Consider the following 18,090-nt stretch of genomic DNA (forward strand, 5'->3'; position numbering starts at 1 on the left):
GAAGGCCCACAGTCAAGGCACATATGAGAAAGCAATCAATGAACAACTAAGGTGTCGCAATGTGCAACGAAAAACTAATGATTGATGCTTCTCATCTCTCTGTTCCTGTCTGTCCCTATCTATCTATTCCTCTCTCTGACTCTCTCTCTGTCTTGAAAAAAAAAAAAAAAAAAAAGACATTCTCTACCTGAAACACCTCAGTCAGAGTGAGAGTGATTGGGGACAGTTGGGAAATTAGACACAGATAGTCTCATTTCACCTAATGCAGGAATCCTGACAACTTCTGCCTAAATAATTATGGTGAGAAGAAACCTCACTTCAGTATAAGGGCATTTCTATCCACTGCTTCTACTTCTGCTCTTTGCTACAAAACAGAAAAGTCAGCTTCTTCCATCTGATAGCCATTCAGATAGATCAGGGGTCCCCAAACTACGGCCCACGGGCCACATGAGGCCCCCTGAGACCATTTATCCGGCCCCTGCTGCACTTCTGGAAGGGGCACCTCTTTCATTGGTGGTCAGTGAGAGGAGCATAGTTCCCATTGAAATACTGGTCAGTTTGTTGATTTAAATTTACTTGTTCTTTATTTTAAATATTGTATTTGTTCCCGTTTTGTTTTTTTACTTTAAAATAAGATCTGTGCAGTGTGCATAGGGATTTGTTCATAGTTTTTTTTATAGTCTGGCCCTCCAACAGTCTGAGGGATAGTGAACTGGCCCCCTGTGTAAAAAGTTTGGGGACCCCTGAGATAGATCTTGGTCATATCTATGCTCTACCAGTGGTCGGCAAACCATGGCTCATGAGCCAGATGCGGCTCAATCAGATTCAGGACATTTTTAGCAAAGATCAGTTTAGGAGTACCCTAATTAAGTTAATAACAATGTACCTACCTATATAGTTTTAAAAATTTGGCTCTCAAAAGAAATTTCAGTCGTACTGTTGATATTTGGCTATGTTGACTAATGAGTCTAGTCTTATTTTTCCTTAAGAGTAAACGTTTACTACATTAGTAGTATCTTTCACAATAATTACTATTTAATGAAATATTTAAATAAAAATGTTATTCCATTAAATAAATTATTTACACATATTATATATTAAATTAAATTATTAAGAATACATTTACCCTTATTTTGTTTTCTGCACATTTTATATCAATCTATCTATAAATCATAGACAATAATACTGCTACGTGAAATACTAATTAGAGACCTTTCTAGAATTGGCATCCATCTGCTATTCAAAACTCTGAATAGATTTATTCAACTAGTTATGAAACCAACCCATATGTTTCTATCACAGATGTAACACAAAAATCTTTGTTGCATAGCTTTCAAATCTCATTTATTTATCAAGCACTTTTCCAAAGAAGACATACAGATGGCCAACAGGTTCATCAAAAGATATTCAGCATCACTGGTCATCAGGGAAATGCAAATCAAAACTACAGTGAGATATCACCTCACACCTGGCTGTTATCAAAAAGACAAGAAATAATAAGTGGCAGGCCCTGGCCGGCTGGCTCAGTGGTAGAGCATCAGCCTGGCATGCAGAGGTCCCGGGTTCGATTCCCGGCCAGGGCACACAGGAGAAGCGCCCATCTGCTTCTCCACCCCTCCTCCTCTCCTTCTTCTCTGTCTCTCTCTTCCCCTCCCGCAGCCAAGGCTCCATTGGAGCAAAGATGGCCCGGGCGCTGGGGATGGCTCCTTGGCCTCTGCCCCAGGCGCTAGAGTGGCTCTGGTCGCAACAGAGCGATGCCCCGGAGGGGCAGAGCATCACCCCCTGGTGGGCGTGCCGGGTGGATCCCGGTCGGGTGCATGCGGGAGTCTGTCTGACTGTCTCTCCCTGTTTCCAGCTTCAGAAAAATACAAAAAAAGAAAGAAAAAAAAATAATAAGTGGCAATGTGGACTATTGATGGGAATATCAATTGGTGCAACCACTATGGAAAACTATATAAAGGTTCCTCAAAACATTAAAATAAACCACCATGCAATCCAGCAATTCCACTTCTGGGTAGTTATCTGATGAAAATGCAAACACTAACTCAAAAGGATATATGCATCCCATGATAATTGCAGCATTATTTACAATAACCAAGATATGTAAACAATTTAAGTATCTATCAACAGATGAATGGATGAACAAAACTATACAATGGAATATTATTCAACCATAAAAAAGAATGAATTATTTTAATTTATGACAATGTTGACAACCTTGAAGGCATTGTGCTAAGTAAAATAATTCAGAGGATAAATACTATATTATCTCACTTATATGTGGAATTTTAAAAAAACACACACACACACCAAACTCATAGATACAAAGACAGATTGGTGGTTACCACAGGCAGGGAGAAATAAGTGAAGGGAGTCAAAAGGTACAAACTCTAGTTATAAAATAAGATCTGGGGATGTGATATACAGCATAGTGACAACAGTTAATAATACCATATCGCATATTTGAAAGTTGCTAAGAGAGTAAATCTTAAAATTTCTCATCACAGTGCGGAAAAATTCTGTAACCATGTATGATGAGAGATGTTAAGGAGATTGATTGTGGTGATTATTTCATAATATATAGAAACTGATATAATGTAGTCAATTAACTCAATTTTTGAAAAAACTAGCCTGACTGTTGGAGGTGCAGTGGATAAAGCATCAACCTGGAACACTGAGGACACCAGTGTGAAGCCCTAAGGTCTCTGGCTCTGAGTACTAGGTCATCAGCACGGGGTTGCTGGCTTGAGTAGTGAATTGTCCACACGACGTCAAAGCTCTCCAGCATGAGCCTAAAGGCCACTGGCATGAAAAGCCCAAGGTCACTGTCTTGAGCAAGGGGGCACTGGCTTGGCCCTGGTCAAGGCACATATGAAAAGCAGTCAGTGCACAACTAAAGTGAAAGCAACTATAAGTTGATGCTTCTCACCCTCTCTCTTCTTTCCTGTCCCTCTCTCTCTCTCACTCTCTCTTTCAAATAAAAAAAAAAATTATCAGGCAATTACTGACCAGATAATATACACAGAGCACCATGTCAGGCACTGGCATGCAAGCCAAGAAAAACCAAGTTCCTTAGAGTTTGAAGGTGATGATGGTCAGGTGCACTCGTATTTAGAATATAACCACAGGATAACTGAAGGAGACAGGAGCACAGAAGTCAGAGCTCCACCCCAGTGCCTGTTCCGGATCTTCCTATGGAGTTGGCAACTGAGCTAGATTCTGACGGGTCAGAAGGAGTTAGCACTGATAGAAGGGGTGGGGTGAGGAATGCTGGGTAGAAGTCTGGACCTTCATCTTGAGGCTAGTTTTTTCTTTTGTTTGAGAATCACTCTGCTAAAGAATCCAGAAGCAGAATGGTAGCCTAGTCGCTCATTAGGTCTACTTTTTTAATAGATTTCCAAATGTCTTCCCTTTTTTGTTCTTTCTGCACTAAAATAACTTTTAAAAGGGATCTAACCTCTTCCATGATAAAACCAACAAGGATACAGAATTTCTTTTTTTGTTGTTCTTTTTTTATTATTATTAAATTTAATGCAGTGACATTGATAAATTAGGGTACATATGTTGAGAGAAAACTTCTCCAGATTATTTTGACATTTGATTATACTGCATACCCCCCACCCAAAGTCAAATTGCCTTCCGTCACCTTCTATCTGGTTTTCTTTGTGCCCCTCCCCTCCCCCCACCTACTCTCTCTCCTTCCTCGCCCCCTCCCCCACAGCCCCCTCCCATACCATCACATTCTTGTTCATGTCTCTGAGTCTCATTTTTATGTCCCATCTATGTATGGAATCATATAGTTCTTAGTTTTTTCTGATTTACTTATGTCACTCCGTATAATGTTATCAAGGTCCATCCATGTTATTGTAAATGATCCGATGTCATCATTTCGTATGGCTGAGTAGTATTCCATAGTATATATGTACCAAAGCTTTTTAATCCACTCGTCCTCTGATGGACACTTGGCTGTTTCCAGATCTTCGCTATTGTGAACAATGCTGCCATAAACATGGGGGTGCATTTCTCCTTCTGGAAAAGTTCTATGGTGTTCTTGGGGTATATTCCTAAAAGTGGGATAGCTGGGTCAAAAGGCAGTTCGATTTTCAATTTTTTGAGGAATCAAGGATACAGGATTTCTATATTATTAGACAATTAAAATCAAAACCAAAGCAACCCAAAAAGCTACTTAAATTGTTCTCATCACTGCTTCCTTTTGGAGAAAAAAAAACTAATAGGCCAAAGGGAAGTTACTGGGTAGGAGTAACCCCAGGTAAAATTGAGAATGCACTATGGCCCCCTACCTCTAGTATTGCAGCTTTGTGTTTCTTTTCTGATTCGCCCCTACACCACAGCACACACTTCCTCAATCTCAGACACATTTGATACCCATCCCCTCCCTCCCACCTTGTCCAATGTCTTCTCCAAAGTTTCACATCTGTTAAAATCAGTAAAACACTAGCCAGCAACAGAATTGTTAATGTCCGAATAAGGACTTGGAAAGGAAATTATTGCAGCTGTATTTGTGTTTCTAGAGAGACTCTGCAAGGCTGTAAGTCTTTAGGACTCCAATGAATAAGGCTATAATCAACAGAATAATGATTCTCTCACATTGGCAGCCATTCTTCTGACCCATTCATTGTTAAGCAAACCTGCATGTATTTTTTCACCTTATTTACCTTTCCAAAACAGCCAGCCCAGTAAGCACTACTTGACTCTGGTATTGCTGTGTAAGATGAAAGGTGAACATAAAGTAGGCAGCTGGGAATGCAGACTTGTGAGCAGAGATTGTTTTTTATTCCTGGACTCATAGGGGCAGATGCAAACTATATGGCTGTAGATTTTTTAAAGAGTGTTAATTTTTACTAGAAATGACACGACATAGAAAGCCAAAACTTAACTGACTCAAAGTATGTTCATAAGATGCAATGGCCTTTGTCAAAGTAACTGATATCTTTAATGTTTTTATTTGGTTTTGTTTTCCTTTGGAACCAGGTTATTCAGAGAATATTCTACACAGTGAACAGATCTTGGAGTGGAAAAATTACTTCAACAGAATTAAGAAAAAGCAACTTTTTGCAAGTATGCCTCGTTGGAATTCATATATAAGGAGTGATTTAAATAATATTTTTACTTCATTTAACAAATATTTGAATGCTTATTATATGCAGTGCTCTGTCACTACTTTCATTCATTAAGCAATTATCAGATATTTGGGATGTGTTGGGGGTGAGATGAACAACCAGGAATTTTTACATCAGTGCATGCAACAATGGAGCGAAAAAGAAAGTTCATAGCCATATCTGACTTGAAAAGTTCCGCAGAAATGTATAATAATTATGCAAAGAAGCCTTCACAGAAGGACTGGCACCTCAGAAATATCAGGAGTTTACTAATATAAAACGTTAGGAAAAAGGGGGATTCCAGATAAAGGAAGCAGCATAAGCAAAGGCCCGAAAGCAGGACAGCATCCTGTTCAGGAACTGCAGAGCCTCTTCATGGCCAAAGGCTCCGCAGAGACAGTGACCAGTATGAGGCCTGAGGGGTCAGGGGCCAGGGTGGAAGGGCTTTGCAAAAGAAATAGAAGAATTTCAACTTGATCCTTTCAGAATGACTCTTTATCCAGCTCCTGCTGGAAAAGAAGTACTAAAAATTCCTTTTAAGAAAGAGTACATTTTTCTATAGAAATGTTTACCTGAAACCTATGTACCCTTATTGATCAATGTCAACCCATTAAATTTAATTTTATAAATAATTTATTTTTAAAAAAGAGTACATTTCATTCAATCATTTTATTTATTTTATGGGAAAGTTTGACCACTAGTGGGAGCCTTTTACCAAGGTAATCTTCAGGCTAATTGTTCAAGCTTCTGTTAACATGAAGAAGGTAGAATTGTTCACACTTGAAAATAAATGAAATATTTTATTTGAAATGAATGATACGAAATGAAGTTTATGCTAATAAGACAACCTAATTTATTCTTATTCTGTTTTGTTTTTTTTTACAGAGAGAGAGGGATAGATAGGGACAGACAGACTGGAACGGAGAGAGATGAGAAGCATCAATCATCAGTTTTTCTTTGTGACACCTTAGTTGTTCATTGATTGCTTTCTCATATGTGCCTTGACCGTGGGCCTTCACCATACCGAGTAACCCCTTGCTCAAGCCAGCGACCTTGGGTCCAAGCTGGTGAGCTTTTGCTCAAACCAGATGAGCCCACGCTCAAGCTGGCGACCTCGGGGTCTTGAACCTGGGTCCTCCGCATCCCAGTCCAAGACTCTGTCCACTGCGCCACCGCCTGGTCCGGCTAACCTTATTTATTCTTTACTTTTTCCTATCTTTACTTGGGACAAAATAATGAAGACTTGGCAAAATTAGCAGCCCATAGTAAATATACAAACTGTTTGTATTCTAAAATGAACAGTAATCATCACAGTTATTATTAATATTTACAGAACGCCTGGTACATCCCTGGGCTCTCAGAAGGTAGCATGGGATAGGTTGAGATGGCAATGATTCCATCAAAGAGGCCTTACCTCTCATTTCTGAAGCGCATTAGAGTTTGTAGTTTCTCAATCATTATTATAATCCATAATTTTTTAATTATGATAAAATTTAAGGCCCAAATATGATTGAATGACCTAGATAAGATCAAACAGCAAGTAAGTGGCTGAATTGGAAATAGAATTCAAGTGTTATGCTTCCTAGAACATGACTTTCCCTTCTGTTTTATTCCCTACCCCTCTCCTTAGCCTTCCTCTTAGTATATAAATATATGCTCACAAAACATTCTGATAATATAAACATATCTGGAATAATATCTGAAGTCACTATTCACACACAGACATACGTGGAGTATATATAGCAGTTCTGTTTTTTATGGCTGCTTTTTTTAGTTTATTTAATATATGTGGTCATACTTATTCTGTTAACTTCTTTTTTACTTAACAATGTATCTTAACATTCTTTTAATTCCCATTAAATAAATTTATATATATATATATTTTTTTTTTTTTTTTGTATTTTTCTGAAGTTGGAAACGGGGAGGCAGTCAGACAGACTCCCACATGCGCCCGACCGGGACCCACTCAGCACGCCCAGCAGGGGGCGATGCTCTGCCCATCTGGGGCATCGCTCTGTTGCAACCAGAGCCATTCTAGCACCTGAGGCAGAGGCCATGGAGCCATCCTTAGCACCCGGGCCAACTTTGCTCCAATGGAGCCTTGGCTGCAGGAGGGGAAGAGAGAGACAGAGAGGAAGGAGAGGGGTGGAGTGGAGAAGCAGATGGGCACTTCTCCTGTGTTCCCTGGCCAGGAATTGAACCCGGGACTCCTGCACGCCAGGCCGACGCTCTACCACTGAGCCAACCGGCCAGGGCATATCATTCTTTTAACTACTGCTTAATCTATGGCATAGCTATGCCAACTGTAATTAATTACATATTCCTCTATTGATGATGTATTTTCCTTATACAGTGATGCAGTGAACATCTCTGTACTTTCCTCTTGTGTTATATGAGTAAGAATTTCTTTAGAATAGACTACTGGAGGGAAAGTCCTGGACCAATGAACATTTTCAGTTTGATAGATCCTGCCAACTTCCCTCCTAAAAGCCTGTACTCGTTCATACTTACACTTACATACTCACCAACAGCAGAAGGTATTGCTCTTTTTCATTTTATGAAAATGAAAACTCCTTCTTGTACATAATCTGCTTTATACACATTAAAAAGCATTTTATAAACTAAAACATTACAAGCAAATTTGGAAAACAAGAGTAATTATATTTTATTACCATAATACAACTAATATCATTTCTGTATGTGTACTAGTCTCATTCATATGCATATTTAGAGTTAAGGATTTTACATAGTTCTTAGCATGTACAGTCTTGTATTGTGTACTTTACACTTACCAGGCATGAAGAGGAAAGTATTCAAATGTACATATTTGATAAGCATTTTAGTACTGCATCCTCCCTTCTTCGAGTACTCATAACCTTCCTGTCACCAAAAGAGCGTAGAGATGGAGATGACATCAGGTCAGCTTCACTAGCACTGCACCTTCTAATTACATCACAATTTTACATCATAGTCTTCCTTTATTTCTGTGTAGGCTTCATAATTTGTACTGGATGCATTATCTTACATTGAGTAGAATTCACGTAATTTAGTAACTGATGTTACTTTTGCCTTTTCTGGGTGGCTCAATAGATAAAGCATTGTCCTGTCACATCGAGACCATGGGTTTGATCCCCAGTTCCCCAGTCAGGGCAATATGAGAAGTAATCAACAAGTGTACAACTAAATAGAACAACTAAGCGGAACGAGTTGATGCCTCTCTCTCTCTCTCTCTCTCTCGCTCTCTCTTTCTCTCTCTCTGTCTCTCCCTTCCCCTCTCTATGTCACTCTCTCAAACCAATGAAAAAAAATTTAATAATAATAATTTATGACCTGACCAGGCGGTGGCACAATGGATAGAACATCAGACTGGGACACAGAACACCCAGGTTTGAAATCTTGAGGTCACTGGCTTGAGCACGGTCTCATCCAGTTTGAGTGCAGGCTCACCAGCTTGAGCGCAGATTTGCTAGATAGAACGTGGGATGATAGACATGACCCTATGGTCTCTGGCTTGAGCCCAAAGGTCACTGGCTTTTAATCCAAGGTTGCTGGCTTGAGCCCAAGGTCACTGGCTTGAGCAAGGGGTCACTCACTCTGCTGTAGCCCCCCACCCTGTCAAAGCACATATGAGAAAGCAGTCACTGAACAACTAAAGGAGCCATAACGAAGAATTGATGCTTCTCCTCTCTCTCCCTTCCTGCCTGTCTGTCCCTCTCTCTGACTCTCTCTCTGTCTGTCACACAAAAATAATAGTAATAATAATAATTTCTGTTGTTTTCAATTTGACAAAGTATTTTTGTTTCCCAGTATTTACATTTTAGAAAATATTTTTATCAAAGTTGTATTTACATTATGAAATGTTTACCTTTGTCCCTTAACATTTTTTACTTTGAATTTAATTTTATTTTCCATAATATTGACATGTGTTTTCTTATATTAGTATGAGTTTTCCTTTTTTATTTTTTTGACCTTCCTTTTAAATTTTATTTTAGATATCTCTTCTGGACAACATAAATCTAGATTTGTTTGGGGGGCTAGCTTTTATACTCAATCTGAAAATCTTTTAGTAGGGAGATTTAACTCATTTATCTTTATTATGATTGTTCCTATATCTGATAATGTCATTTTGTTTTGTTTTTTCTATTTCCTAAGTTTTCTTATGGTTTCTTTTCCTTTTTTAATCTTTTATGTCTCAAAGTATCATCTTTATCTCTCCACGTTTATGATCATTGACTAGTTTTAAGAATTCTGGTTTCAAAATCATTGTTTCTGGAGTTTTCCCCAGGGGTGCACAGTGTGTCAGGGGAAACTTCCAGCTCTGGTCCCCAAAGCTTTACCCACCACCCAGGTTTATGCTAGGCCACCACACATCATCATAATTGTATGTATAAGTCACCTTTATGGTAAACTTAATTGCATTACAAAACCAAGCCCTCTATATGTGGTTGCCCACTCTTCATAATAGAATAGATGGTCACTCTGGATAATCTTGAAAAGTTAAAAGCAATGTCAGTATATGGCCATGTAACTAAGCCTGTTGTCTAATTGTTCTGCACTTGCTAATCTGGGAACCTCTGATAGGCTGTGGTCCCCTTGGTGATGGTCCTTCTCTTTTCTTGCTTTTAAATCCTCCACAATATCTAACCCTTTGTGAAGCATATTACAGAGCTTATAAATGCTTATAAAATGATCAGGAGGATGAGGTTTCCTATTAAAGTTCTTGGTTTAATACCAAGACTTAAAATGTTTAATTCAATTTAAAATAAAAATTTACTAGATTCTGTATAATCACCAAAGCTGAGTTTTCATAACTTTAAAATAAATTTTCTTTATTCATACCATTTCAGACTCTAGCCCTTTTGGAAGAAGAAGAAGATATAAACCAAATAACAGACTACTTTTCTTATGAACATTTTTATGTTATTTATTGTAAATTCTGGGAACTAGATAGTGATCATGACCTCTACATCAGCCAGGCGGATCTATCTCGATATAATGACCAGGGTAAGTTTCTATAGATGTTAAGACTTAACTGTTTTGAAGAAGGCAAGAGTTATATAAATTGTCCCCACTCAAAAAGAGAAATTCCCATTTCTTAGATGCTGTACCTCATCAGGTCCTCTTTAAAGGTCCAAGAGTTTTTAAGTGGGAGTGTGTGGAAATACTACGTTTTTTCTTTAGAAGTCAGGTGTAAGAGGAGGGGTTTGAAGGTAAGTAAGCTCTTAGTCTTAGTTTTGATGAGTTGGAGAAATCTATGAAGTGTTTATTTTCTGATTATGAACTGAATAAGATCCATATCTAGATCAAGTTTATTTGAAAGAGAATATGTATACACCTTTATAAATTTCTTACTTTATAGTATTTATACACAGCCATGGATGAAAATAATGTTTCTAACATGCTAATGTTTTCAAGGACTCTTACAAAACCTTGCTTTTTGGAATTTAGTTCCAGAAAAGTGTTTTTGTTTTTTTTAAGATGAATTTTGTATTATTTCTTTTGTTAGAAAACAAAACATTATCTATGACATACCATTTTTGCTTTATTTTTACCAGTGATAAACTTAGAACCTCCCTACGGATTTAATATTTTTAACCAAGATTGATTCATTCTTCTTTCATAAGATTGTCCCTGAGAAGACACTGTTGATTTTTTTTAAATCAGTCTTTAGCCTTTTAGATGTTGCAGAGTACAAATCTTAAATAAATGCATTGAATTTTGCTCCTGCTCTTTGGCATACAGTCATCCCTCACCATGTCGTGGTTCACTTTTTGCAGTCTCACTGTATTGTGATTTTTTTTTTTTTTGTATTTTTTCAAAGTTGGAAACGGGGAGGCAGACAGACTCCCGCATGTGCCCAACCGGGATCCACCCGGCATGCCCACCAAGGGGCGATGCTATGCCCATCTTGGGGCGTCACTCTGCCACAGTCAGAGCCATTCTAGCACCTGAGGTAGAGGCCACAGAGCCATCCTCAGCGCCCGGGCCAACTTTGCTCCAATGGAGTCCTGGCTGCGGGAGGGGAAGAGAGAGACAGAGAGGAAGGAGAGGGGGAGGGGTGGAGAAGTAGATGGGCGTTTCTCCTGTGTTCCCTGGCCAGGAATCGAACCCGGGACTCCTGCACGCCAGGCCGACGCTCTACCACTGAGCCAACTGGCCAGGGCCCTGTATTGTGAATTTTTAAATTGTATATATCTAATTTTATATCATGAATTTTTCTCTATATCACGGAATTTTGTGGTATATAGGTATTTTTATATATTTATTTTAATTATTTTTGCAGTAAAATAAGCATTTTCTAGCCTAAAAAATTAAAAACTATAAGAAAATATAAAATATTAATTAAAACATATTAAAAGAATATTAAATCGAAATAAAATATGTAGCATACAGCAGATGAGTAGACAAAGACACGTACAGAAAACACATAGTAAGTGTTTATAAGAGTGTGGGAAAGGTTAGTAACAGTGTGGGAAAGGTTTATAAGAGTGTGGGGAGGGTTTATAAAGCCTTTATATACAAATAAAATAAATATAAGGTTGCTACTTCGCAGATTTTCGCCTATCGCAGGGGGTTCTGAACCTAACCCCCATGATAGAGGAGGGACCACGATATCTGTGTACACCTTAAGAAGAGGTTCATTCTATATAATGTCAAGTTTCATAGAATTTTCATATTTAAAAAACAGAGTTCTACCTCAGATTCCATGAAGAGGAAAATACTCAAATGTACATATTTGATAAGCATTTTAGTACTGCATCCTCCCTTCTTTGAGTACTCATAACTTTCCTGTCACCAAAATAGTGTAAAGATGGAGATGCACATCAGGTCAGCTTTACTAGCTTTGCACTTTCTGATTACCAGTGGGTTAAGTATCCTTGCCTTTCCTATACAGCCCTTTTTGTTTTTTTGGTCTGGTTCAGATTATTAACCCCCCAAAACAGGACTCAACAAGTCTAGAGGAGTGTGTGTGTGTGTGTGTGTGTGTGTGTGTGTGTGTGTGTGTGTGTGTGTGTGTTTGAGAGAGAGAGAGACAGAGACAGAGAGAGAGACAGATAGGGACAGATAGACAGGAAGGGAGAGAGATGAGAAGCATCAATTCTTCATTGCGGCACCTTAGTTGTTCATTGATTGCTTTCTCATATGTGCCTTGACCAGGGGGCTACAGCAGACCGAGTGATCCCTTGGTCAAGCCAGTGACCTTGGGCTCAAGCTGGTGAGCCTTGCTCAAACCAGATGAGCCCGCGCTCAAGCTGGCAACCTTGGGGTCTCGAACCTGGGTCCTCCGCATTCCAGTCCGACACTCTGTCCACTGCACCACTGCCTGGTCAGGCTAGAGGATTTTTTATATAAGCTTTGATATGTGGCCAGACATGGCTCTACTGACACCCTTACTCTCAACAGTCTTCATCCAAACTAATTTACCTATAGGTTGACTGTACCTAACTTTATGCAGAAGAGCTAGATGCTGATAGCTGCTAACTCTCTAATGACCTTATCATTGGTTCTGAAAGTTTAGTGTGCATGCCATTGTCTGGGGCACTTGTTAACAGATTCCTGTCCCCACCATCCCTATGTCTGAGATCCACTGTCATCTTTTTTTTTTCTTTAATATTTTTTTAAATTTATTGATTGATTTTAGCCAGAGAGGAAGGGAGAGAGACAGACAGAAACATCAGTCTGTTCCTGTATGTGCCCCGACTGGGGATCAAACCGGCAGCCTCTATGCTTCAGTCTAATGCTCTAACCAACTGAACTATCCAGCCAGGGCTGTCATCTCCTTTTTTAAAAAAAAAACTAATATATTGGTTATTTTGAACCCACATGATGTACACTACTCTAGATCAGCAATTTTCAAACTGTGTGCAGCAGCAGGCACACCGGTGTGCTACAAGACTGTTTAAAACATGCACTACTCGCCCTGGCCGGTTGGCTCAGCGGTAGAGCGTCGGCCTAGCGTGCGGAGGACCCGGGTTCGATTCCTGGCCAGGGCACACAGGAGAAGCGCCCATTTGCTTCTCCACCCCTCCGCCGCGCTTTCCTCTCTGTCTCTCTCTTCCCCTCCCGCAGCCGAGGCTCCATTGGAGCAAAAGATGGCCCGGGCGCTGGGGATGGCTCTGTGGCCTCTGCCTCAGGCGCTAGAGTGGCTCTGGTCGCGATATGGCGACGCCCAGGATGGGCAGAGCATCGCCCCCTGGTGGGCAGAGCGTCGCCCCATGGTGGGCGTGCCGGGTGGATCCCGGTCGGGCGCATGCGGGAGTCTGTCTGACTGTCTCTCCCCGTTTCCAGCTTCAGAAAAATGAAAAAAAAAAAAAAAAAAAACATGCACTACTGCCTGACCAGGCGGTGGCGCAGTGGATAGAGCGTCAGACTGGGATGCGGAAGACCCAGGTTTGAGACCCCAAGGTCACCAACTTGAGCATGGATTCATCTGGTTTGAGCAAAAATTCACCAGCTTGGACCCAAGGTCGCTGGCTCAAGCAAGGGGTTACTTGGTCTGCTGAAGGCCCATGGTCAAGGCGTATATGAGAATGCAATCAATGAACAACTAAGGTGTCGCAATGCGCAACGAAAAACTAATGATTGATGCTTCTCATCTCTCCGTTCCTGTCTATCCCTCACTCTGACTCTCTCTCTGTCTCTGTAAAAAAATAAAATAAAATAAAATAAAACATGTACTACCTGTTTAGTCAAGAGCACTGATCTCTTTTCCCTTAGATTGTCAAATTTAAAAAAAATGACAATAGCAAATACAACAATAGCTGTCTGATATAAATGAATTAAAATTATACCTATTTTTTGTCAGATTGCAACAAATATGTTTTTTGGTGTGCCACAGAATTTTAGTAATTAGTTGATGTGTGCCATGAGATGAAAAAGGTTGAAAATCGCTGTGCTAGACAATCTAGGGTCTGCCGTCAAAGCAGCGTACTATCTTGATGTATCTGTCTCTCCTTGAATAAAACTTACTGATGGAATTTTTAAAACTTACACGTTATAGCATGTTATATCCTGGACTTTTATAGATGAAATGTATGTTTATGGTGTGTGTTGGTATCTTGTAAAATCCTACTTGAAAGCATTCTGCATTGTTTTACTCAGTTTCCCTTATATTAGGAGCTAATGATCAATACCCCCTAGAATTGAATGCTAAAATTTGTCTTGTTTTAGAGGAAAAGTTGTCTTGTCTTATTAGATAACAAGATCAACACAACTTCTCTATGTGCATTTTGGTCCTAGTTGTCAGGATGTCCAGAACTCACTTGGTGCTCAACTATAATTAGTACTACATCCCAGCTGTCAGACACATCCATTTGCATGTTCTTGTTTTAAATGATTGATTGATTGATTGAGCCACCTCAAATTCTTATTTTCAAAAAGTCTAAATAATACATAAGTAAAATTTTAACTACTCATATTCTCCCATGGAAGATTATTATGTTTTAGCTTATGACAACTGAAAATAAATTTGCCAAAAGTACTCCTTTTACGGAGCATGTTTCTAACTAGCTTTGTACTTATTTATGTTTAGCTTCTTCAAACAGAATTATTGAAAGGATATTCTCTGGGGCAGTAACGAGGTAAGAAAAAGCACCCGAATTTTAAAATGAACTACAAGCAAAACTGTAACAAGCTTTCTGCACAATTTGCTAGTGCTGTAGGTCAGATAATACCCTATAATATATGTAGTCATGGCTTCATACAAGATAGTAGTCATTCTTTGATGTATGAATTATTTATCTAAATACAGGTAGCAGTATTTGATCCTGGTCATTATTTGCATTTAAATTACAAACCAGATTTTTTTTCTTCATTTCTGCAAATGCCTTCTGGTTTCACCTTCTCAACCTTTGAAAATATGATAGGCTATGGAAGGGGTTGCCCTTTTGAGGTTCCAGCATTCTAATTTTTTTCTTTAATTAATGTCCAAAGGAAGATAATACTTTATGTCTTTGTCTGTCATCTTGCTAAATTTATCTGAGTAATTTCTCAGGAAACTTTAATACCATGTTGTTTTATTTTTCTTTCCCAGGGGAAAAACAGTACAGAAAGAGGGAAGAATGAGCTATGCAGATTTTGTTTGGTTTTTGATATCTGAGGAAGACAAACGGAACCCCACCAGGTACGACTTCTAAGTTTCCTTTGCCAAGATGTTAAAAACATGAACAGGCCTAACTGGTGGTGGCACAGTGGATCAAGCATCGACCTGGAACCCTGAGGTCACTGGTTCAAACCCCGGGCTTGCCTGATCAAGGCACATATGGGAGCTGATGTTTCCTGCTCCTCCCCCTCTTCTCTCTCTCTCTCTCATCTCTAAAGTGAATAAATAAATAAAAATAATTTTTTTAAAAAAGCATGAACAGGCCCTGGCCGGTTGGCTCAGCGGTAGAGCGTCGGCCTAGCATGCGGAGGACCCGGGTTCGATTCCCGGCCAAGGCACACAGGAGAAGCGCCCATTTGCTTCTCCACCCCTCCGCCGCGCTTTCCTCTCTGTCTCTCTCTTCCCCTCCTGCAGCCAAGGCTCCATTGGAGCAAAGATGGCCCGGGCGCTGGGGATGGCTCTGTGGCCTCTGCCTCAGGTGCCAGAGTGGCTCTGGTCGCAACATGGCGACGCCCAGGATGGGCAGAGCATCGCCCCCTGGTGGGCAGAGCGTCGCCCCCTGGTGGGCGTGCCAGGTGGATCCCAGTCGGGCACATGCGGGAGTCTGTCTGACTGTCTCTCCCTGTTTCCAGCTTCAGAAAAATGAAAAAAAAAAAAAAAAAAAGCATGAACAGGCCCTGGCCAGTTGGCTCAGTGGTAGAGCATCAGCCCAGCATGTGGAAGTTCTGGGTTCGATTCCCGATCAGGGCACATAGGAGAAGCACCCATCTGCTTCTCCACCCCTCCCCCTCTCCTTCCTCTCTGTCTCTCTCTTTCCCTCCTGCAGCCAAGGCTCCACTGGAGCATAGTTGGCCCAGGTGCTGAGGATGGCTCTATGGTCTACTTCTCAGGTGCTAGAGTTGCTCTGGCCGCAATGGAGCAACACCCCAGATAGGCAGAACATCACCCCCTGGTGGGCATGCGGTTGGATCCTGGTTGAGCACATGTGGGAGTCTGTCTAACTGCCTCCCCACTTCTAACTTCAGAAAAATACAAAAAAAAAAGAAAAACATGAACAAAAGCTTGAAAAGTCATGATGCATACCTCATGAATGCAAGCTGAACCTCGGGGTACCAAGATGGATCAGACTTAGCCTCTGCCTCCCAGACTGAATCCAGTCTCGCAGTACATCAAGAAAGTGCTGTTCTCTCCAGAAGTACAGGTGAAGTGACATGTGAGCTATCCCAAGGGATAAGTAGGACTAGCAAGCATTTATAATGTGGGAATAAATACTGTGGATTTCTCTTGTTATATGATCTTTATGTTTCAGTAGTTAATTGGTGAGGAAAGAAGAGCTAATTGTGGATGAAGCCAGCATCACCTTGATATCAAAGCCAGACAAACACATACAAGAAAATAAATCTGCACACTAACATCTCTCCTGATGATAGACCCAAAAATTATTTACAAAATACTAGCAGGTCAAAGTTCAACTTCTCAGGCCCCTCTTCCAGAATCAGTAGATGATCCCAAGGGAAAGCTGATCCCAAACGCGAGGCTCCTCCTCTCTGGGTTTGCTTCTCAATCTGGATGCCATCATTTTTCACTGCCCTGTTAATAGCTGAGTGCCTTCAAACAGAATTTTTCCTCTAGATTTTCTTAGTGGGGGTTTCAGCCCAAACACTTAGGTCCTCATTTCCAAAAACAGGGCCCTTCAGATCAAGTTTTTATACCTTGAGATCCATAACTGGATCTGTACTACAAAATTTTGCCAAAAGAGGTTTTTTGAGTCAAATGCTTTCTTTGTGCCCCGTTGTCCTCCCTAATAGTTAATGTATTGTTGAGGCTTTATTCTTTGCCAGGTAACAAGTATTTCATACGCAGTGGTTTATTTAATCCTCATACCACTGTGAATTTAGGCATCAGTTGTCCTCTTTTATAGTTGAGGACACAGAAACTCCGAGAGACTACACACCTAATATGTGACATCGCTTGGATTCAGATCCAGGTCTGTTTGACTCCAAATCCTGGGCTCTTGACCACAGTAATGGCTCATCCTCCAGGACAGCGTGTTTGCTTGTCGTCGTCTTACCAACTAGGCTTTGGAATCCCTAAAAGAGAATTCTTTTGGTGTTCTGAAATTCCTTATTGCTTAAGAGACTCAAAATTAGGTCAACCATAGAAGAAAGTAACTCCTGATTTTTACTTGTTGGTATTTGACCCCTTGGCACCTGCTGACACTTACTAGCCACACAGCATACTCATCCTCAGAGCTTCAGATTGCTTTCCCTATGCAGAATATGAGCAGAAGACCGTTCAACTTCACTCTTAAGAAAATAGCTATACATCAAAATCAAACTCTTATTTAACAAAATATAATAGGCAGCACTTTGCAGAAATCAGGTTTGTGACCTATGAAAGATGTGGGTAGAAAAAACGAGCTTCATGAAAGAAATATTACACTCACATGTGAATGCTGTATAAAATATAGCAAGTCCTGCCCTGGCCGGTTGGCTCAGCGGTAGAGCGTCGGCCTAGCGTGCAGAGGACCCGGGTTCGATTCCCGGCCAGGGCACACAGGAGAAGCACCCATTTGCTTCTCCACCCCTCCGCCGCGCCTTCCTCTCTGTCTCTCTCTTCCCCTCCTGCAGCCAAGGCTCCATTGGAGCAAAGATGGCCCGGGCGCTGGGGATGGCTCTGTGGCCTCTGCCTCGGGCGCTAGAGTGGCTCTGGTCGCAACATGGCGACGCCCAGGATGGGCAGAGCATCGCCCCCTGGTGGGCAGAGTGTCGCCCCTGGTGGGCGTGCTGGGTGGATCCCGGTCGGGCGCATGCGGGAGTCTGTCTATCTCTCCCTGTTTCCAGCTTCAGAAAATGCAAAAAAAAAAAA

The 18,090-nt window shown here is 40.7% G+C and overlaps 1 protein-coding gene across 7 annotated transcripts in view; it reads left to right on the forward strand.

Moving 5' to 3' along the window:
* PPP2R3A (protein phosphatase 2 regulatory subunit B''alpha) overlaps nt 1-18,090 on the forward strand; it is a 239,225-nt gene that overhangs the window by 134,984 nt on the left and 86,151 nt on the right. For all 7 annotated transcript variants that reach the window (XM_066244971.1, XM_066244967.1, XM_066244966.1 and 4 more), the window contains 4 exons: nt 4,993-5,079; nt 9,968-10,124; nt 14,653-14,701; nt 15,154-15,243. In XM_066244971.1, coding sequence (XP_066101068.1) covers nt 4,993-5,079; nt 9,968-10,124; nt 14,653-14,701; nt 15,154-15,243 — 383 coding nt within the window. The remainder of the gene's footprint in view (nt 1-4,992; nt 5,080-9,967; nt 10,125-14,652; nt 14,702-15,153; nt 15,244-18,090) is intronic.

This window comes from Saccopteryx bilineata, chromosome 10 (genome assembly GCF_036850765.1).
Source record: "Saccopteryx bilineata isolate mSacBil1 chromosome 10, mSacBil1_pri_phased_curated, whole genome shotgun sequence".
Classification (NCBI taxonomy): domain Eukaryota; kingdom Metazoa; phylum Chordata; class Mammalia; order Chiroptera; family Emballonuridae; genus Saccopteryx; species Saccopteryx bilineata.